A 21,963-nucleotide genomic window follows, 5' to 3' on the forward strand; every position below is an offset into this window, starting at 1 on the left:
ATTCTTCGAAACATTGCAGTGGGCTGACAGGGGTCTGGATGAAGTAGACTGTGTTTACAGCTGGGCTCGCAGTAATGAGGAACAGGGATGATTCAACAATTCCAAGTGGGCCCATGAGTTTCCGAGATGGCTGGAATACTGGCGCCGATGAATTGCCAGCGGCCAAAAAAATGAGGCATTCTGGCGAATGTAAAAGTAAACCAGTGAGTGGAAATACCACCACCGGCGAATGTAGTGGTGATGAAATGATGGTGGATCATAAGGTCAACGACCACCGGCGTATGTAGCGGACTACCGGACGTGCAAAAGTAATCAACGGCCGGCGGAGATCACTCAGCGCACCGGCGATGTAGTCCGGCGGGTCCTACCAATATGCTTTGATGCAGCTGGTGGGCCCACACGGTAGGCAGAATAAAGCAATGGGCTCATTGTTGGTGGGATGTATGGAGTGGTGGGCCCAAGCAGATACTTCTTTATATGTGGCTGAGCTGGGGCCATGGCGATAAGGTGCCCGAGGGAGCCCATATCGGGTCTCCTGAAATTGAATAGGCCCAGGCCCCGTATGTGTGGCGGATGGGTGGGCCTGGAGCACCACATTCATGAACACCGCTGGGCCCAGCTCTCTATCTCGGAGCTCATGGGCCCGCATAATCATAATGAAACCCCAAGGGACATTAGGCAGACGCACGGGCACGGAGGTGTCTGGAGTGTATACCGTCAGGCCTACGCCCTGTATAGCAGTGGCCGGGTGGGCCCAATGACGCCAGGTCGATGCAATGGGCCCACCCCGGGTAAGCCAAATCAGCACACAGGCCCAGGGGAAACATCTTAAATCAGGGGTGGGCCCATATCACATCTAACGAGCAGAACGGGCCCAGTCTTGGCTAACGGGATTAACAGGCAGGCCCAGTGGGCTGCACAACATCCACTGATAAACTTAAACCAGCGATATGGCGCCGAATGGCATTGACAATTGCCGATACATCTATAGATGGGTCCAGAAGTTCGCCGATGCATGTATGGAACTGAGGGATCAATGACTTTGAAGAAATCCCCAAATGTACTATATATACCCCAATTCTATGTGAATTCCATCGCATCGGTAACTACAGATTTGTACCTTGAATAATCACCTCGAGGTACATCTACAAATTCATGAATATCATCCCTCATGTACCACACCCAGCCAACTCGATCGCCGTTCATCCAGTTAACCCCATGCCTAACAATTCTTCCCGAGGTGCCAGCCATGACACCTGCATCATAGGCAATTTCAATGCCAATATTTGGCATCTTCATTTGTGCCGATGTATAACCACCGACGCTGGTCATTATGTCAAACCATTGAGCGTGGGATAGAGCATCTCGGTGCAAGGGAGTATACTGGTTGCACATAACGGCGACGACGGTAAAGACAGATGCCCATTCTCTGAGCTGAGTCCCCATGGTCTGTGTTTGATGAGTACTTGCCCAAACCCCAAGCCCCAGTTGTGTTGTCAATGATGACCAATAGAGACCGGAGTGCATGACTCTCAATGCAGCGGCAACAAGGGCCGCCGGTCTGCACATTGCCCGACAGTAAGCCGCACCATCGTCGCTTTTAAGGGTAGCCGACACTTCAGGCTGAAACTGTGGAGCCTATGAAGAAATCAGGCAAGAATATTCTGTTCCAAAAAGTCAATGCACCAGATGAGCTTGCAGGAACCACCCCGGCGATAGATTTATGCACCCTGAGGTAAGGCCATGTTCGCTGATTTGAAAATTGGATTCATGCGTACACCATGTGTCCTTCGGCGATGTACCACGGGTGATATTCTTGCCCAGCGGGCCCGACATCATCATCATCGCCGAAAGCATGTCATTCTGTAACAGTGAGCGGAGATCATCGGCGAGTTGTGCAAGTCTACCTGAATGGCAGCATCAATTGCTCCGGGGAGGTACCATAGCACGATAAGACCAAATTTGTCAAGGACAACTGCAGGACGCTCCAGGATAATCTCACGATCTGGCGGGTATCGGGTGAGGAGAAATTCTTCACGTCCAGGGTTAACACCTCTCTCCTGCTTTTGCAGTACTTCGGAATATCTCGTCATATCGAAGTTGATAGTGACTAAGCCAATTCAAATCAACGCTAGCGCCGGATGCATGGAAAGGTCATTACCAGGATTGAGATATGCATCGGCAAGGATCCTTGCGAGGTGGGAGCAACCTAGCATCAAAACAACATCAAGCTCCAGCGGTGGGAGGACCTTCGGCGTCACTCCAACAATAGCACAGAACTGGCAGCAAACATAGTCACTGGCAAGATGAGTGGTGGCCAAAGCCCAGTCAGCAGGGACCAAACTCATGGAGGTGGGGACAGACACAACCATATCACTGACTGGTCAACACCTTTATAATTACCACTTATTGGGAATCAATGATGGGACGTAAGATAATGACATAAAAAAATCTTAGGCCCCTGGTTAAGACCCACATATGTAGGGGCTATCATCGAGAATTTGACTCTCATGGGGCTCTTAGTACCCACAAGCGGTTTTGTTCAAGCAAAATAACTGATGCTGTCGCCACTTCTCTAGCAAAGAGAAGACACAACCAAGAAATCCAGCTATCAGCGAAAACACGTCGTCAGGAAGATGCGGCAGCAGCACTGATAGCTCGCCAGGACATACATGAAGGCTTTACTGAGCCAGGGTTACCACTAGTACGTTGATTCATTTATTATATCTGAGTCGTCTTCATATCCAACTTATTCAGGACCCAGGCTCATGGTCTCCATCACCACCTGCATATTGGGCCTCAGGTCTACCAAACTGCCGCCATCGCTTACCGAAAAGATTCTGTGATGACTTACCACCTATTCCAGTGGTAGCCCCACCTTCAACCTCGGACAACACAAACATACCAGATCCACCCCCCCCCCCCAGTTTCTAGCCAACCCGTCATTCTCACCACAGCACCAGATCATTATGGTCTGTATTGTCAATACACACATTCCCTTCCATCATACAATCCTGATAACTTCACCTCAATGGCACATTTGTCTGACTCGCTGACATTTATCAAGACTCCGGACAGCCTTGGGGCCAAACCGTGGTGGTCAGGATTTGGTAGCTCGATGCATTCTCCAACTAATTACTTCATACCATTTCTCAATGCCACAACATTTCACCTCATGAGTTGGTTTTACAGTGGCTCCGTTATGAAATCTTTGGCCGAGTTAGATCGTCTTGTAAATGAGGTCATCCTTGCAGAGGACTTCGACAAGGCTGATCTCAAGGAGTTTCGGGCCTTGAAGGAAAGCAATCGCCTCGACAACTATCAGGACGATCTCAAAGACATCTGTTCATCATTCTCGCTGTTAGACAGTTGGAAAGCAACTAGCGTGAAGATTCGCATCCCTGCTGACGGAGTCCAACATACATCTGAAGACGTGGCTCCACTGTTCGAGGTTCCTGGCCTATTCTATCGCAAGCCCCTTGAAGTCATCAAAGCTGCATTCCACGAATCAGCTGCAGAACACTTTCATTTTACTCCATTCAACATGTTTTATCGGCCAGATGACAATACTCCTGCAGAGAAAATCTATGGAGAGATCTACAATTCACAAGCGATGATCAATGAACACGAGAAAATATGTTCATGGCCCCGAGAGGGTGGCTGCACTCTCGAGACCGTGGTTGCGGCAATGATGCTGTGGTCAGACTCGACCCATCTCACAAGCTTTGGAACTGCATCCCTCTGGCCCATTTATATGTTCCTAGGGAATCAGTCAAAATATGTATGAAGTAAGCCAACATCATTTGCAGCACACCATCTCGCATACATTCCGAAGGTAGTACAATGAGTTTCATCATTCTAATTTGTCCATGTTTGACATGTTTCCACCAGCTTACAGACACTTTTCAAGATTTCTACCGACACACATTCAAGAAGGCTGCGACAGCTGAGGTCCTCAGTCATTGTCGACACGAGCTGATGCAAGCAATCTGGTTATTGCTCCTCGATGATGACTTCATGCACGCTTACGAGTTTGGGTCTTCCGGAAAATGACCACCTTGTCAGCCAAATGCACCCTGATGTGGTGCAGGGCCCCATTCGCCTGACCTTGCCGGAGCGTGAGCTCCTGATCGGCAATATCAGCAACCCCGAGGGCCACACATTTCTCTAGCCCCAAATTGGAAGGCAAAGGAATCACCCCCTTTTCCGGCTCAAACGCTCTAAGCTCGGCATCCATATCTTCTTCAGTGTCTTCTTGAAGTATTAACAGATCTGGTTGCATGATCTGCATGTCATTGTTGCCTAATTCCTCGCCAAGAATTATTGCTCCGGCCGCCGTCCAGCGATTGATATCCCGTTGCAGAGTATCCCGTCGGCGACCAATCGCCAATCACTGAGTATCTGTTGCCCGATGTCCGAGCTTTCTCACATCAATCTGCAGCATGACCTGGGCTTCCTTGATAGCAAGGCCCTCTGCCAGCCACATTGCCGCACCTCTCCGGCGTGCCTCGCCAGGCCGCCGGCCTTGCGCCGTTAACAACCTTAACTCTTGCTGTTTTCTTGTCGGCGCTGTGCAAGAATCAGAACTGACTGTCTGTACGAGAAGTCTACATACCTTTGCGCAGTTGAACTTCATAAATGTCCATTGCTGTTGGATCATGGCGCCGCTGTTCATGTGCCAACCTCTCTTGGGCCTCCCAATCTTTGACTTTATCGGCATCGGCGGTCTCATCAAGCCGCTCAAATGCCATGTTGCTGTCGGCGACCCCTTTCATAGCTTCCTTGTATTTTCGGCAAAGCGATTTGCCTGTACGGTCTCTGCTGTCAGATTCATGCACAGAATAAATGAGACACCCACTCATTCTGATCATTTTCGTGAAGTTGCAATCATTCATTTGGTAATCCAGGCATTCTTTTCGGTGAGGAGTTCCCATGCCACGGGCCGCCGGTGAGATTATATTTAACGGCACCCATAATGTCTCCATGATCTCGCTGTCGATCCTGGCTGTGCCTTGTATGAAATTGGAAGCATATCTGACATAGCAGCTGTCTTGATGGCCATGGACATGCCATAGTCCGATGCTGGGGGTGATTTCCAGCTCATCATGCATCTTCAGCAATGGACTGTCGGCGATGCGGTCCTGGAGGTGCTTATGATACTGACAGTTCACATCATAGAAAGTCAATACACGGCGGATGCCCTTGGCGTTGAGTTTCAATGCCTCGCACAGCGCATAATCCATATTCATCTGTCTGTTGACAGTCGGCAATAATGCACACGGTCCAAGTGATTGTACACACCTTTCTCCCTTCTGAAAATCTACCATGGCATGCGGGACAAAACAACCATGCCTCGCACATGCACATCCGCCGATGCCGGTGGCCTCCAATCTGTGACGAGATGCATTTGCCAAATTTACCGCGTGGTGGTTGTTGCACTCCGAGCGTTGCATGGCATCCTTGGCAATGGCCAAATGCTCCTTGTACAAGGCATCGCCGACCATGAAGCCACGACCGTCCATGAGAGACACTTCATCGGCGGGATTTGTGGCATGAAGATGCTCAGCTTTGAAGTTTCCGTCCGTGACAAGCGATCTTGTGTATAACCAACTCGGAGTCTCTCGTCCAGATCCATTGTTAGCATCGATGTCCTTGGTGGTGCCTCCGGCAGGCAATGTGACATGAGTTCCTGGCTGAGGACATGCCGGACAAAAGAGGGCTAGATCGCCAGGTCTCACTTCCTTGTCCTCATGGCTGAAGCCATTCCACTTCAGGAGCTTCAACTTCCGCCATTGTCTTGCCACCCTCATGAGCTCCCGGTAACAGTCCTTTATGACAATTAATGAAATGGCAGATGGTGCACCACAAAGCTCACCGGCACCAAGTGAGGAAAGACACTCGTGGTCATCCTCCTTAACTTGCTGTAATAATTCATTGCCGAAGTCCCGCACTCCAGGTTGTCGAGTAAGAAGTCATTCAAGACATCGAAGGTAAATGCTGTCTTTGGTTCTATGAATGACGCCGGAAACAAACCCATGTTAAACAACTGTATATCGGCGGTGTCGGCCTCTGGGCATGTGCAATACTTGACGATGTGGGTATGTACTCCAGACTTGTCGACTATTGTTGTCATGGCCTTGTTGTTCTTAATGAACGGCACACTGGTCGGTAGGTCATGGGCCTCCTTTGTGCTCGGCTCGGCATTTGGTTCATTCAATATGCTCTCGGCATCCGTATCATTGGAATCTCCTTCCCCTGTAGTGAACAGAGCTGACTCCCCTACATCATCATCCCATGGGCATGCATTTCCTCCATGTCCGAGCCAGATCACCATCCCACTCTTGACCAAGCAACTTTCCTCAAAGAATGAGCCTGTCCATTGGCTAACCCGATGAAAGGGAAGCCTCTGGTGCTGGGTTCTGCAACAACTTGTGCAAGAGAGAGGCTCACCGAAGCATCCATGGCATTTATAGACACCATCTGTCCCACAGATGATACATGACCTATCTGATGGATTTTCTCTTTCAAGGGGTATGTCAAGATATGCTTTGGTCTTTGGGATCCATTGACGTATATAGTCATTTTGACTCTGAATACAGATCAGTGGTGAAATAGAGGTGATATTGGTGGATGGCTCACCAGGGACTTTGGCAGGTGCAGTGGAGTCACCATGTGATCACCAAGGTCGCCTGAAAAGTCGTCTCCCCCATGGTAAAGCATACCATAAGATTCCTGCTTTGAGGGAGACTTAGTAGGGGTTGCTGGAACTGATCTACTAATGATAGGTCTCTCCACCCATTTGCCAACCACCTTTCTCGTCCTATATGTTCTCTGCCATTCCACCACTGCATACTTATGTTTTGGAGTCCACTCTTGTAGTCTAGAACCTCCCATTTGTTGAGCCCAGTACTGTATAAGAATCTGTAAGAATGACAAGTTTCAATTGACCGATGCAATATGGTCATATCAATTAATCACCATTGGTTACAAGTACATAATAAGAATTATAATATAAGCTGAACCGAGCAGAACACAGCAATCATATCCACTATATATCCATGATATGAACTGTAATATAGGGTGAATGAACTGAGCAGAACAGAACAAAACCATGGAACACTAACGACAGTCAACCAACTGTTGTTAAGTCTGGAAAGATTCACCATCACCATCCTTTATAACACAACATGCCAAGAAGTGAATCTCCTATTGTGGTTCCACAAAAAAAGGTTTGCTTGCAGAAGGCTGAAGTCTTGGTCCTCAGAGCCCACCTAGAAGACTGGAAGTCTGTGAAAGGTAAAGAAAGATCGAGGGTGCTGCTTGCCATCTACAAGGAAGCGTCCCTCCAAGCTCCCACCAAGGAAAAGGCCCTGTTGAAAGCTCGGCGAAAGGTATTTAACAGTTTATAACATATCGGAGATCCCGGAGCATGATAACATGTCTGTCAAAGATTTACGAGCAGTGGTTGCAGAACCAGTCTCGCCGGAGAGGAGCTGCAAAGCCCCTTATCAAGTATGGCCGTCATTGGACGGCGAGGCAAGTCTTGATTCACACACACAAAGCCTCGATTCGACAGGAGACGGGAGAGATGGCTGGAAGCGAGGGGATGATTACCAGATGGCCGAAGGCAGCAAAGACAGTCATTAATCATTTGTCGGCGGAGGAGAGAGAGGAAGCGGAGGCCATGGCAGAGAAGTGGAACAACGAAGCGGTGCCGCCGGATATTCAGGCCGAGGTCGCCGAGAGCAAGGGCGCCAACATGATCGAGCATTTCACGACTAAAATGTTCAAGAAAGCTGGAATGAGGGTCTGCATCCTATCAGCTTGGAAGGACAGCCAAGGCAAGCTTATGTTGGGAGGGTGAGTGTCATCTCCGATCAATCGGTGATTTATTCAACAGTGACTGCAGCCACGACTTCAATGAACAGTTCGGGGATGGAGAGAGCTTTATCAAGACAAGGGATTGGGACAGCATCATCATGCCTGAATGGGTGGAATATGCGGGGGAGCAATTTGGCGAGGCCATGTGAATGTCTTACCGGCGAGCACACTGAGGCAAATGAATGTTTAGATGGGGACGACAGGGAACCCCAGATGGTGAAATCAAAGAAATGAGTTGCCAAGAAATTAGTTGAACTTGACAAAGACACCAATGGGTGGCCGATTCTGCCCGACACAACGGGTTGGAGATGAGCCGAACAACAGCACATGATTCGGTCTTTCTTGACGAAGCTCTATAGTACTTTGTTTTGCTCTGTCAGATTGTACATCATTCTGATTCTTAACAGGAATGTGCTCCGGCGAAGAAAACCTAAAAGCGGCGGTGCCATGGGGAGATGTAATCCATGACCCATGGGCGTTCTTTGACGGCACCCATTGGCCGGCCGCTGTGCAGCTCAAGGAGCCATCCAAGATAAATAAAGCAGATGCCACCACCGTACTAGATTTCTGGTTTGACCGCCAGAAAAACGACATGCAACTGGCCTTCTCATTCAAGGCCTGGAAAGATTCCAATGGTGAGATGCAAGAGGCGGACTTGTGGCCACCCAGTGCTCACCGTGCCAATGCCACAAAGCAGAGCACAGGGAAGGGTAAGGGCAAAGCCAACCCTAAAGCTAACCGCCGCCGTGTGTTACAGGGATCTGTAACACCTGCTAGAGCCCCAGCTCTCCCTACGCCTGCCCCCGCTCTGCTAGACTCCCCGCGCGGCGGTGCGCTGCCCGCGCCTAGAAAGACAGCGGTCTGGACCGCCATGACCCCGCCCCTGGCGCTATGACCCCGCCTGGCGCTATGACCCCGCCCCTGGCCTAGACGGCCTTGTACCTGTTCCATGGAGGCTGTACGCCTCATGGACACCCTAGATCAGCGCATGTATACAGCATGTCGCTTCATGAAGATCCGGAGCGCTTCTATGCGCCTCCTGTTGATTGCGCAGTCGCACTTGGCGCTGCATGTATGATCAGAGGCTAAGCCTCATGTATACTATCTCTCCTCATGTCTGGTTATCTTAGATTGACGATATACTATAGATTACAGACTGAGCTAGAATACATACACATACCCTGTATAAGTAGACACATTGTTGTAGATTATACTTTACTTTAATCTACTAGGTTCTCCCAAGAACTTGCTCATCTAAGCCTAAACAGCTTCCTTGTGTGAGACCGCACTTCAAAGTCGCCCCCATACGACTTTGCACGTATCCGCTAGCCCTGCATCTCGACGAGCGCCGTCTTACCGAGATCGCCGGAGGAATCCTTGACGTTCCGTCAAGGCTAGACCACGCTCAGCTTCAGTAGACTCACTCGAGTCGTCGCTGAGAAGACCTATCCTAGTTCGCACACGCCGACCTACAGTCGACGTAACACCGTGTGGCGGAGGATAGCAATTCAGAGGACGAGTTGAACGGTGATCTTGGAGAGGATGGTGTTAGTCCATCCAGTGAAGATAAGGAAGCACCATCCACTGGTGGAGAGCCCGAGATTTCGCCGCCCCCAAAGGTCACCTTGCCGACCAAGAAGAAGCAGGCTGCAGGTTCATGCCGGGATACCAGACAAGTTGTCGCCGAGGTCGGCGGGGTTTTGAATCCTCCGATAAAAGGTTCTATTCCCTCCGGACAGCCTCTCAAGTCACAGGGAATACCATTGAAGGCGCCGGCCACATTGTTAGTGCCTGGAACTTGAAGCAAGGAGGTCGCATATACATCAAATGAGCCTCCCAAGAACTTAAACCGCTGTGGCACTCACGCTGTGAGTGACACGCCGGCAAAGCGAACCAGGAGTAAAACCACTGCGCCGGAAGCTTCAAGGGCTAAGCGTGGCAGGAAGTAATCATTATGTCATATTACATCTGTAGGATACGCCGGCATGAAATACAAAGCACACTGTCCGCTGGTGCACATCGGTGTGACTCATCGGCAATGTGAATGTCTGGCCGTTAACATAACATTGGTGGTACTAAAGAAATAGCCGCGACTAATTGAAAGATATACTGTATGTACTACTGACTACCGGCGGTCCTCTCTGCTGTCTCAACCTCATTTGCAAGAGAGTCCATGAACGAAATCTGGCGTATGTGGTGCTCAGATGCATGATGAAGGGTGATAAGATCCTTGAAGATCCTAGTCAACCGATCTCTGGACTCACAGAACGCTGATAATACAGCGCGGTTGCTGTCCAAGACATCTTCTGGCATGGGATCTCGGACATCATCACCGGGCCTAATGAGGCTACCCAGCATTGTTTGGGCGAGTCGATCAACTGTAAATAAGTCAGTAAAGTTGGAAGAGTCATGTCAGTTGCAGGACTTACATTCATCCCCATTGAGCCGTTTCACAATGTCAATGGCAGCCTTCTCAGCGTCACCGATAAGGCGTCCGATGGTGTCTTGGCGGGTCACTTGATTGGCGGGACCGAGTTTTCATCGTTTGGCAGCGGGGAAACCACCCTCCCAGTTCGGCAAGGCCTTTGGCGTGTAAGGGTCTGACTCAGGAGCCGGTGCTGCCTCTGGCACGGCGGCTATGTTAGGCGCCGGTATTGCCATTGGCACCAGTGCTGCTTGTGGTACGGCGGCTGTAATAGGCGCCGGTGTCCATTTCCCTACCTTTGCTGGAGGGACCTTACAACCGAACTGGAATGCTAGAATGGTGTTTAATCTTCGGATAACTCATGCATATAGATGAGCGACTTACATTTATTATTCTGGTCAAACCCAACATGGGTAGCAACAGCCGCTGTTGTTGAAGGTGGCTGTTTCCAGCCAAAGTTGAACTTGGCTGTATGTTCGGCCGCCGGTGCCTGAGGAGGAGTTGAGGGCGGCGGCAGAGACATGGGTCTCTTGAGAGGGATCACTGACGCTGGCACTCCATTGTCGGGAGTGTTGGAACAGCTACGGCGGGTGTGCCGGACATCCTGTGGCGAGGGCAGTGAGGGGAGAATCTCACTCTCCACATTCATTCCAAAGTTGAATGGTTGAGATGCCTGAACCGGCGGCTTCTCTGTGGCAATGGGCCGAGTCCAGCCAAAATTGAATGTTGTGGGAGCTGGGGAAGATGGTGTGGGCTCCGAGTCGACTGCTGCTGGGCCTGACGTGTTGAGTGGTTGGCCTGCCGGAACTGCCAGCTTCTCTGTGGAATGGGATTGGGTCCAGCCAAAGTTGAATTTTGTTGGAGCTGGGGAAGGTGATGTAGGGTCCATTGCCGCTGGGCCTTGCTTGGTCGCCGTAAACCCAAAGTTGAATTTTTGAGGTTGTGGTGTTGTCAGAGCTGTTTGAGGCGCCGGGTCCAGCACAAGGGCCTCCGCTGTAACTTGCTTTCACACCGGAAACCCAAAATTGAAGGTTCAGGGTACGGTACGCCTCATACGCGCCAAGTCTGCCGTAAGATGGCTGTGCGAATTCTCAAACCTGAAGTTGAACCCTAATTGGAAATAAATTAACAATCATGCATGCCACAGAAACACGTACTTGAAGGTTGGTTGCCGGTGTTGGAATTTGGCGAGTTGGAGGGTGTATCGCTGTTTGTGGGCAGCTCGAAATGGACGTGACGGTTGCTAGTCAAATTGTAGAAAAAAGTAATGAGGTTTCAGATGAGTGATTGGAAGAACTGTCGAAGATGTGAGCATTAAATATGTGCCAATTAGTGTTGTGGCCGCATCTGCGGGGTTTAAACACTTAGCCAGGACAATAGATTATGTGTGTGTGAAAGTTGACACGTGGTCCGAGATGTGGTCAGAGATCAGTGCTTCTGAATCCGCATGCCGCCACATGGTACGGGTGACCGAGCCGAGTTCGTATTATGACATGAAATTTTAATGTGTTCATCTGCCATATAATGACAAGTGAATTGTTCCCATTTTTGTTATCTACGCTCACATTCCCTGCTTGTCATGCCATCCTCAGAAGTTTCGAACAAGGCCTTCAATGAGGTAACTGCCGGCGTGCTCCAAATTTTGGCAAGAGCCTTGCAGTCGAGCGAAGGTCCCGCCGGCCACCTGAACATGGCCACAGAGATGGCAAACATCATGGTCAGCATGTCCTCATTAGTCATGCACTGTTACCTAATTAAGCACAGACTCCGGCATTTCAAACTCATGCACGGTCGGCGACTGAAATCCCGCCGATCTTGCTTTCGGCAGCCATGGAATTAATGGAGCATGTAGATCATGTTAGTCAGACATCGTTTCTTAGTGTCCCGGTGTGGAACAACATCAAGTCTAATGACTCTCGCATCGAGTGCCATCAGTTATATGGCAAGGCTCACAAGGTAATTACTGTATCGGCCCCAGCACCAATGTCGCAACCTCCAGATGCACCACCGGTCAAGGCGACAAATACACCGGCGGTCCCTTCAGTGGTAGCAAATTCCAAGCCGCCTGGAAGATCTGTCACGCGGAAGATGCCGATAGACTTGTGTGAGGACAGTGACGAAGTCGAAATTGTTGGGGATATCAGCCAAAGTGATGCTCTCCACAAGAGGAAGTGGAGGTCTACTAGTGCATCCAAAGAGGTCGCCATGTGCCATGAAGACAAGGTCATCGCGCCAGCGATTGTGGACAAAGCTGAGGATGTCGCCCCGGGCAATACAAATACAACGCCGACTAGACTGAGGCCAAAGCCAAAAAGCAAGCGCGTGGAGATAGTAGTCTCGTCTGGGTCCGAGGTCCCAATGGATAGGCAAGGGAAGGGAAGGGAAGTTACATTGCCATCAGAGATACACTGGTGGGACCGTGAGCGGAAGAAGTCTAGAGATGTGAGTTCTGGCAGGCCGCCGAAACAGGCCTCTAACCATTATCCGCCGATGCGAAACGCTGGTGATCAACGGAAACCATGGTATGAGGTTCAGGTCGGGAGCTTTGTCATTCTATCTTTATGTTTGTCTCATTACTGTATTCTCCAGAAAAGGGCCAGCACTAGGACTGCCACACACGACTGGCAACACAGTGAAGCTATGTTGGCGGAACAAAAGGCAACGGTCGCCCCTGAGCCTGTGGGTACCAGGAGCACGGCAATGCAGGCTGATGTCAATGCTGTAAGCTCCCAAAATGCCTTCAGTCTTCCTCCATCTTATTCGGTAAAGAACACTCCCACCGCCGCAATTCCACTCACACCGCCTCCTCATCCAACTCAATCGCCTCCGTCATTCGCCAAAGAAATGGAAGTTGACGCGTCCGGTGACACGGTTGCAAAGGATTTGCAGGCCATGACACTAGAGGTGAAACTTGATTCGGTGTCGCCCCTTGCGGCGGTTCAGGACACCATCAATGACCTTCAGACTCAGGTGGCCGACATCCGAACTCGGAACGCTCAGATGGCCGAGTTGGTTCAAATCATGAATGGGCGCCTTGCTGCTCAGGATACTGACATCCGAGCTATGGAGAAAATGTGTGCCGAGATCGCTGTATTGCAAGAGGAGGTGAAGGCCTTGCATGCCGAATCTCAGACTCGTGAGGCTCAGATCCGGAGCGCTGATGCAATGTTGACTGCACAAGGACATCGTACCGCCGTCCTGATGGATGCCTATGAGTCCATCCGGCAACGTGTTGTCCCCAACCCACCCATACCTCATTTTAATAATGCTGTGTTCTTCCCCCCCGCCGGTCATCCAGTCCCATACAGTCAAGGCATGAGCGCCAGGCAGGCACAGGCAATGGAACAGCTTTATTTCAATTTCACCCCAGGTCCGTCTACAATCACAGGTACTTCAGTTCCAAGTATCGCCGCTGCACATGCCGGACCTTCAGGTTCCCAGATCAACTGTCCCTTCGGTGAATCGGCATCTGGGAAGGGTCCCGCCACTTAAATAATTTCTATTGGTCAATATTCTTACAGTCGCCATGTAGTGGTAGATAATTCGGAACTGCGCAATCATATTCTTGTTAAACTTTCACTATTGATCACCCTCAGAGACGCGCCATTGTGAGGCACCGCCGCAATGGTGGTGATTGCCTTACCTTCTGGTGACCAACCCAGAAGTTGTGGTCCGTCGTCTTTATCTAGGACGTACACTATACTGCCATGTCTGCATCATTACGTTTGTGTTATCCATTCATCGGCAAGGCTCGGGCACGTGGCTTTCATGACGAAGAAAAACAAAAAAAATGTAGACATAAGATTTCACCAGCATAGACTCAGCCTGGCAGGAAGCCTCGTTGTCAAGTCGTCATGCGCGTCAAGTGTCGTTCAAAGTTCAAACAGTTGCATGATCACGTGACTCTTTAATAAAAGGGTCACATGATCCATTCACTTACCAGACAGACATGGAGGCAACAAAACACGCTCAATATAATCGAGCAGCATGCATTGCCCATGACAAAAGGCAGAAACACTCATTTGATTTCCAAACTCACACAGAATGCTGAAAGTCAATGTATGTCGGAAATTCCTAATTTAGATTTCAATGCCCTGCAATGGGTTTCAATGCCCAAATGCAGGGCGTGTCTTTAAATAGGTTGCTATAATAGAGTCGTTATTGTCATGATCATTTAAATGACAGTTGCGAGCTCGGTTGCAATAGCATGGGAATTATGATGAGTCATGACAATTATGACTATGACAATTGCATCGAGTGTTAATTGAGATTGTCATCATGGTCACAACCGTCATTGCAAGTCAATTCAATATATTGTAACACCAATACTGTCTTTATAAAATGCATTGCAATTTATTTAATTTGGTGCTAATACTGGATTCAAATTTAACTATCAATTTAACTATTAACAATTAGGCAACTGCATGGGTAAACCCCCAGGTAGCAGAGGTCATACCCACACCCGTACCCGGCAAAAACCCGCACCCGCTCGAGGGGTACGGGTGTTTTGGCGGGTATGTGGATATTAGACCCATACCCACACCCGTGGGGAGTTTACCTGCAGGTACTACCTAAAATTTTGTAGTGAGATAATATATATATAACATACCTTGCACAGCGAGAACAAATGAGAACGAGTCAGAATGAGCTGGAGCGAGTCAGAGTGAGCGAGAATGAGTCAGAGCGAGTGAGAACAAACAAGAACGAGCCGAAATGAGCCAGAACAAGTTGGAATGAGCCAGAACAAGTCGGAACAAGTCAGAGCAAGCAAGAATGAGTCGGAACAAGTCAGAGCAAGCCAGAACAAGTGAAAATGATCAAAGGACAAGGTCACGCACAGCCTGAGAGTGGGACACAGGCACAGCAACATCAGCGTCAACATCAGTGTCGAGTGCGAAAGGAGGACTATGAACCAAGCGGAAATGTTCGTAAGTCATGTAGATACATATGAGGTGTGAATACACACACCTCTGCAGCTTAGCGAAAGACAGCCAGAATCCCTCCACCTCGACTGTGCCCAGTGCTATCAACCTTCATCACAAAACGATGGATGGTTACAGGCTCGAAAATACCTAGTTGTAGTTATAAATGTCAAATAGATTTTAGAAAAAAAAAAACCAAGGTGTACCTATTACTGGCTCATTTGATGACGGCATGATGTGGGAGGGGCCAGGATGGCACAGTGGATAAGTTAGAAACATTGATTACAAAATAATTACCATTTTGGAAGGCACGGGTATGCCAGGGGTACGGGTTAGTGCGCAGGTCACAGAATTCCAACCCATACCCGTACCCTGAACCCGCATGGGTTACTTCAACCCGTGCAGTTGCCTATCAACAATAATAATGATGCTGGTCTGAATCTCGCTTGTCTGCACCAAATTCTGAATCAATATGCATTGGTTCTCTGAATCAGACCAATATCAATGCACTGCATAAGACGAATATTGAAAGGAAAACATACCTTGCTCAAATCTAAACGCTAATGCCTCCCGGGAAAACCTCAATACAATTGAAGTGATGGTTGATTCAGAAGACAATGTCAGACCAGGTGGAATGATTCAGAAGACAATTCCGTCGGTCCAGGTGGAATTTGGATTCAGAAGACAATGTCGGTCCAGGTGGAATGATTCAGATATGGATAATAGGTCCAGGCAACATTTAAATTAGCATCTAAATCAATGTTAACAACAATATCAAGTGACTGCAGCAAGAAAAACAATCTGACCTTAAGTTTAAACATTCCATGGTCCAGGCACCATTTCAACGAGTCTGAAGAGAGGGTGTCCTGCAGTAATGAGAGCATGACAGAATTGAGTAGAGATTCAGTTGAAGGTTGATTGAAAGCAGCAAGGACGTCGGTGTAATGATTGGTCGAGGAAAGAGAAAGATGACAATATGATTTAGGGACTATTTAAATTGGGGTCCGCATCGGAACTTAGAAATTTAAATGTGGCTCTGGCTATTATGATGTAGATAACAGATGATTGAAAGAGAGAAACATAACTGCGGGCTTCCCGATGTTATCCGACACTCATCCACTCAATCCAATGTTTATCCGCTAATCCAATGAACCTGACATTTCCTGCACATTGGACCCAATTTTTTCCCACACACTTGTCCTCCCTATGTCTTGTCCTGTCGTATCTATCCTCACTAGGTGTGCAGTTACTTGTTTTCACATTGCTAACATTGTAGAACACGTTATTACATGTCCGCAGTACATCATGTCTTATTACATAGGACATTGGACCCGAAAATCAGCGCTACTACTTTCGCCTATAGCACTCCGAAATTCTACATAGACACTATATATTTCGCATACCTCCCACCTATTTACTTACCTTTCTACCTCCGAGTAGGAGGAGGTCATCTGATATTAGTAGTTCTTAGCTGAATTATGCAATATCATCCTTTCCTTATCTGAAACATCTGACAGTAACCCACCATTCGCTATCCCCGACATTCACTATATTCCTGACACAAACCCGACACAAACCCGATGCAACCCAAGGCAAACCCGTTAACCCAAAACCCAAAAACATCGGACCCAACATTTTTGACATCAGACTCATAATTATACCTTCAGACTTTGTTTCCTGCGCTTCGGACTATCTTCCTTTTCATATAACTAATTATTCTAATACCATACAGCAAACCCCTCGGGTCGAATGCACTTGTCTTGCAAGTATAGCAGACTAGGCTGTGCATGACCACAACACATTATTATATTGCTGGTTACTTACTTCATGTAGTGCCCAGCAATTGTTGTATCTCTACACCAGACCCAGTCTCTCATTCTTGGAGGGATGTTCAGTGACAAACACTGAACAAATCAAGGATAACACCAGTGAATAGGTTTGAATCTATTGGATTGTCTTTCCTTGTTTGTTCAACATGTTAGCATTCTTGACGGTCTCAAAGTACTCTTTCACTCCCAGCTGCGGCAGCTATGGCCTTGGCAAGGAGGTCACAGCCAACAAGAGGTTTAGAACTGTGGCATGAATACTGCCAGTAAGCTCAGAATCTCTGTGGTGACAAACATTTGACCAACATACAATAGGAGTGTTCACCCTACCATAGGAAAGGTTTTGGTGAACATTGATGCGTCAACAGTGATTATGTGAGCAAGCCTGTCTTAATCACTATATATTAACATCCATGTAAATCTCAGGTTCAAGCAAGGTAGCTTTAAGACAGCTGCTCTTGCTGGTCTCAAGCATGACAATGTTCATGCACTCCTCTGCCCAGATTCACCACAGTTCAGGCAGTTGAAGAACTTCTTCAAGGGTGTTTCTGTCATGCTCGTCCACTGGCCAGGCCTCAAAAATATCTGAGGATTGGCAACCAGAACGATGAGCATTCACTGGACCTCCACCCAGATTCACCGCAGTTCAGACAGTTGAAGAACTCCTTCAAGGGTGTTTCTGTGACACTCATCCACTGGCCAGACCTCACAAATATTTGAGGAGTGGCAACCAGAACAATGAGCGTGCACTGGACCTCCACCCAGATTCGCCGCAGTTCAGGCAGTTAAAGAACTTCTTCAAGGGTGTTTCTGTCACTCTTGTCCAATGGCCAAGCCTCACAAATATTGGAGGATTGGCAACCAGAACAATGAGCGTGCACTGGACCTCCACCCAGATTCGCCACAGTCCAGGTAGTTAAAGAACTCCTTCAAGGGTGTTTCTGTTACCCTTGTCCACTGGCTAGGCCTCACAAATATCTGAGGATTGGTAACCAGGACAATGTTTGTGCACTGGACCTCCACCCAGATTTGCCGCAGTTCAAGCAGTTGCAGAACTCCTTCAAGGGTGTCTCTGTCATGCTTGTCCACTGGCCAGGCCTCAAAAATATTCGAGGATTGGTTGAGTAGTCCCCCTTGTCAGCAGAGTAGCTTGGTGCATCAAAATGGCTCACAAGCCACTCGCATCCCAGGCGTACATAGCCAGCATCACTGCTCCTCGTCTTGTTTGCCTGGAGGTGCGTTTCAATTCCAAGTTTCTTGCATTTCTGGATGTCAGCCAAAGCTGAATCAGGATAGCTAATTCTTTCCTCCACCTTGGCTTCTTTTGAATGATGTCTGATGCCCCCTTCTTTGATCGTGCCATGTGGGAGGTAACACACAAGACAGAGGTAATTGGTGGGACAGTTCCGAAATTTCAGAGGGTATGATGTCACTCCATGTTTTAAAATTCACTTGGTTCTCAATTTTGATTGACCCACACTGTTGTAACACATAGACTACACTAGTCAAGCATCACACTGAATTCTGAACACAAGAGTGAGTACCATATGATTGTGGTGCCCAGTGAGCCCCCATGGTCATCAACAACGGGCTAAGCCAGACTTACAGAGACATGATAGACATTCCAATGATGTTTGGATGGTTTAGTAGGCGACCCCAAGCTTTCTTGAAGTAGTCCTGCACTGAGAGAAGCTGTCATGTCTGATGTCCTCTAAGGTCCTGGGAGGTCCACGCCAACAATGAAACTCAGACACAAAGCGAGTGAGTGAGTGAGCAGGCCTGAACCTGCATGTCAGTGGGTGTCATGTGCTGAACTGGTCCGATGGTCCAGTTCAGCCCATACTCTGAACATTGAACTGGACCGCGGTCCGGTTCATTAAAAGTCTGGTTCGAACCGCAGTTCTGAACTGAACCTCTGCATCACTAGATACACATATGCATATGCATGGGTTTTGAAAACCCATGCGGGTGGCGGGTGTGGGTACCCCTCGGGTACGTGTGTGGGTCCGCATTTTGGGTACCTGGACCCTCACCCACACCTGCGCTTGGGTTTGACCGGTACATTACCTAATCGAGAACTATAGCGGTAAGTACTTACACTTGTACTGCCTATTGCTAATACTCACACCTGCCTACTATAGTGTCTTCTTTGACACAACACCTACCTTCAAGCTCGAGCCATGCTGACCAAAGTTGTCACCCACCGTTCGCAGTATGTGAGTGTGCTGATCCTCATTCAAGCAAAAGCCATGCTGATCCATGTTGTCACCTGCCATTCACAGTGAGTGAGTCAATCCTCATTGGAGCTCGAGCCATGTTGATCCATGTCGTCACCCACCATTCACAGGAAGTGAGTGCATTGATCCTCATTCGAGCAACAGCCATGCTGATCCAAGTCATTGCCCACTGTTCACAGGAAGTGAGTGCATCGATCCTCATTGGAGCAACAGCCATGCTGATCAAAGTCGTTGCCTACCATTCGCAGGTCATGAGTGCGTCGATCATCATTGGAGCAACAGCCATGCTGATCTATGTTGTTGCCCACCATTCGCAGTTCATGAGTCTGTCAATCCCCGTTCGAGCTTGAGCCATGCTGATCCAAGTCGTTGCCCACCGTTCGCAGGGAGTGAGTCTGTCGATCCTCATTGGAGCTCGGACCATGCTGATCCAAGTCATCACCCACCGTTCGCAGTTCGTGAGTCTGCCGATCCTCATCCGAGCTCGAGCCACGCTGATTCAAGTCGCTGCCCACCATTTGCAGGAGGTGAGTGTCTCATTCTCATTCATTTTTACAATTTCTAACTTCATATTTATATGTATTACCCGCGGGTAAACCCTGCATGGGTACAGGTAAGGGTACGGGTTTGCCATACCCCCCAAAAACCCGTACCCTTTATGGGGGTGCAGGTATACCTTGGGGTGCGGGTGCGGGTAAGGTCTCTGACACCCCGGGGTTTACCCGTGCGGATCCCTAGATACACATAGTCAACCCTAGACATTTGTCACTCAAAGTATTTCTAAACAAGATTTAGATACTAGATTATACATGACACTGGCTGATGCAGCTGCTCGAGGCTCTTGTATTGAATATATGATTGTTAACAATTATTAACAGGCTAAAAGTGCATCTGACTTTCCTCGGTGTTATTGACCAGTCAATAACAACCGATGTTAGTAAGCACTTGTATTTTTCACGGAGCCCTATTGCGTAGGGCTTGGGCCTGGCCCATCATTTTGCAAAGCCCGAGCCGCCAGCCCAAGCCGGGGCTTCTAGGGTATTATGTACACAGTACCGCCTCGGACACATTCTATTTTTACCTGTGTCTTCTGCTTCACCCCACCATCACCACATGTCAGAATCGTCAGAATCGACCACTGAAGTACTTTTGCATCCTCCAGACATGCGGGTTTTTATGTTCAGGTTGATATACGAGTGAGTCGCCATGTTTCTTTTGACATTTCTCACTCCAATGTCACAATAGATCCTTCAATTCACTCTATCATTTGTTTAGAGGCCTAACAGTCCGTCAAGACTCTAACTCATATTTCTCGCTAACCTCTTATTGTACGTGCATCCTTACCCATCTACTCACTACATTCAAATGATCAGCTCAGACACCGCAACCTTCACCAATGCCAACGAGCCTCGTGCGGCACGTCCCATACGCCGCCACGACCTGCCACAGTCTCCACGCTTCAAGGACAACGTCCTGCAACCTCTCATTATCCTGGCACGCCAACGCGGATCCTTCCTCGCCTTTCATGACCTGGTATTGTACATTCGACCACAATCTTTCTCGTGCGACCGCTAACCTGGTTCTGCTATTGCGACTTACCAGTCTCCCGCTGCTCACTTCACCTCCCATGCCTTATCATTCTCGGCGCTTCACGCAGCTGCCCATGACATCTCGTTCCTTCCCTGGTTGGCATTCTGGTGCTGCGCTCTTCATCTCATTTATACAACCCATACCTGTTACAGTCATCCGTAACTCCTACAGAAGCCCCCGCTCTGCTAGACTCCTGACACGGCGGTGCACCACCTACACTTAGAAAGACAGCAGTCTGGACCGCTGTGACACCGCCTCTGGCCTAGACGGCCTTGTACCTTATCCATGGAGGCTGTACACCTCATGGTCACCCTAGATCGGCACATGTTGATTGTTGCCACCTCATGAAAGATCTGGAGCGCCCTTGGCGCCTCATGTACTTATGCGCAATCGCACTTGGCGCTGCATGCTTGATCAGAGGTTAAGCCTCATGTATCTTATCTGTCCTCATGGTTGACCTTATGGTCTCTTATCATAGATCCCAGATATACTAATAGATACAGACTGAGCTTGAACACTTACATGTAGAACATATAAGTAGATAGATTATTGTACTGAGATCTCTACTTTAATCTACTTGGTCATCCCTAGAGTTAGCCTTGTCTAATCCACTTGGTTTTCCCTGAAACACCGCACTTCTAAGTTGCTCCCCGCGCTTAGCCGTATCCGCTAGCCCTGTATCTCGACGAGCGCCGTCTTACTGAGATAACCGGAGGAACCCTTGACGTTCCGTCAAGTCGCCGAACACCCTTAGCTTCGGTGGGCTCATTTGAGCCGATGCTAAGAAGACCTATCCAAGTTCGCACACGCCAACTGACGGTCAGCGTAACAATACCTGTACAATTTTATCACATGTTGCGTGTTTATCTACCTACTAATCATTGAATTCATTTGCCCACCTTTTTGCATACTCAGGCCGCAGCTTGGGCCAAACCATTGTCGAGGGCTTGGCCCCGGCTTGTAATTTCTCAAAGCCCTGGCCGTCTGAAGCCGAGCCAAAGCCGGGGCATTTGAACCAAGCTGGGCCGGAACATCACTACCGTCCGGGGATGATAATAAAGGGCTACCTGGCACTAACATCA

At 48.8% G+C, this 21,963-nt stretch overlaps 7 protein-coding genes across 7 annotated transcripts; 4 read left to right on the top strand and 3 right to left on the bottom strand.

Annotated features, from left to right (window-relative positions):
* Positions 1–1,149: 1,149 nt before the first annotated feature.
* Positions 1,150–1,428, bottom strand: F5147DRAFT_545215 (uncharacterized protein; the record flags this gene model as incomplete). The annotated part of the gene is made up of 1 exon (XM_041430313.1): positions 1,150–1,428. A coding segment is annotated over one exon (279 nt), but the record flags the coding sequence as incomplete, so codon positions are not given.
* Positions 1,429–4,390: 2,962 nt separating this feature from the next.
* Positions 4,391–6,583, bottom strand: F5147DRAFT_580924 (uncharacterized protein; the record flags this gene model as incomplete). Its single annotated transcript, XM_041431577.1, has 5 exons — positions 4,391–4,569; positions 4,616–4,807; positions 4,859–5,253; positions 5,302–5,828; positions 5,876–6,583. Coding segments are annotated over 5 exons (2,001 nt in total), but the record flags the coding sequence as incomplete, so codon positions are not given.
* A 604-nt stretch (positions 6,584–7,187) lies between these two features.
* Positions 7,188–8,030, top strand: F5147DRAFT_776285 (uncharacterized protein; the record flags this gene model as incomplete). Its single annotated transcript, XM_041441836.1, has 3 exons — positions 7,188–7,391; positions 7,451–7,860; positions 7,910–8,030. The coding sequence occupies 3 exons, from the start codon at positions 7,188–7,190 to the stop codon at positions 8,028–8,030; spliced, it is 735 nt and encodes a 244-aa protein (XP_041290216.1).
* Positions 8,031–8,290: 260 nt separating this feature from the next.
* On the top strand, positions 8,291–8,776 carry F5147DRAFT_776286 (uncharacterized protein; the record flags this gene model as incomplete). Its single annotated transcript, XM_041441837.1, has 1 exon — positions 8,291–8,776. The coding sequence occupies one exon, from the start codon at positions 8,291–8,293 to the stop codon at positions 8,774–8,776; it is 486 nt and encodes a 161-aa protein (XP_041290217.1).
* Positions 8,777–9,999: 1,223 nt separating this feature from the next.
* Positions 10,000–11,195, bottom strand: F5147DRAFT_776287 (uncharacterized protein; the record flags this gene model as incomplete). The annotated part of the gene is made up of 4 exons (XM_041441838.1): positions 10,000–10,259; positions 10,311–10,385; positions 10,446–10,637; positions 10,691–11,195. The coding sequence occupies 4 exons, from the start codon at positions 11,193–11,195 to the stop codon at positions 10,000–10,002; spliced, it is 1,032 nt and encodes a 343-aa protein (XP_041290218.1).
* A 690-nt stretch (positions 11,196–11,885) lies between these two features.
* On the top strand, positions 11,886–13,798 carry F5147DRAFT_776288 (uncharacterized protein; the record flags this gene model as incomplete). Its single annotated transcript, XM_041441839.1, has 2 exons — positions 11,886–12,023; positions 12,071–13,798. The coding sequence occupies 2 exons, from the start codon at positions 11,886–11,888 to the stop codon at positions 13,796–13,798; spliced, it is 1,866 nt and encodes a 621-aa protein (XP_041290219.1).
* A 6,858-nt stretch (positions 13,799–20,656) lies between these two features.
* F5147DRAFT_776289 (uncharacterized protein) lies at positions 20,657–21,104 on the top strand (the record flags this gene model as incomplete). Its single annotated transcript, XM_041441840.1, has 2 exons — positions 20,657–20,829; positions 20,894–21,104. 2 exons carry the CDS (start codon positions 20,657–20,659, stop codon positions 21,102–21,104), a joined length of 384 nt encoding a protein of 127 aa, XP_041290220.1.
* Positions 21,105–21,963: the final 859 nt, after the last annotated feature.

The sequence above is a fragment of the Suillus discolor genome (genome assembly GCF_016758755.1).
Source record: "Suillus discolor strain FC423 chromosome Unknown F5147scaffold_47, whole genome shotgun sequence".
NCBI classification, from domain to species: domain Eukaryota; kingdom Fungi; phylum Basidiomycota; class Agaricomycetes; order Boletales; family Suillaceae; genus Suillus; species Suillus discolor.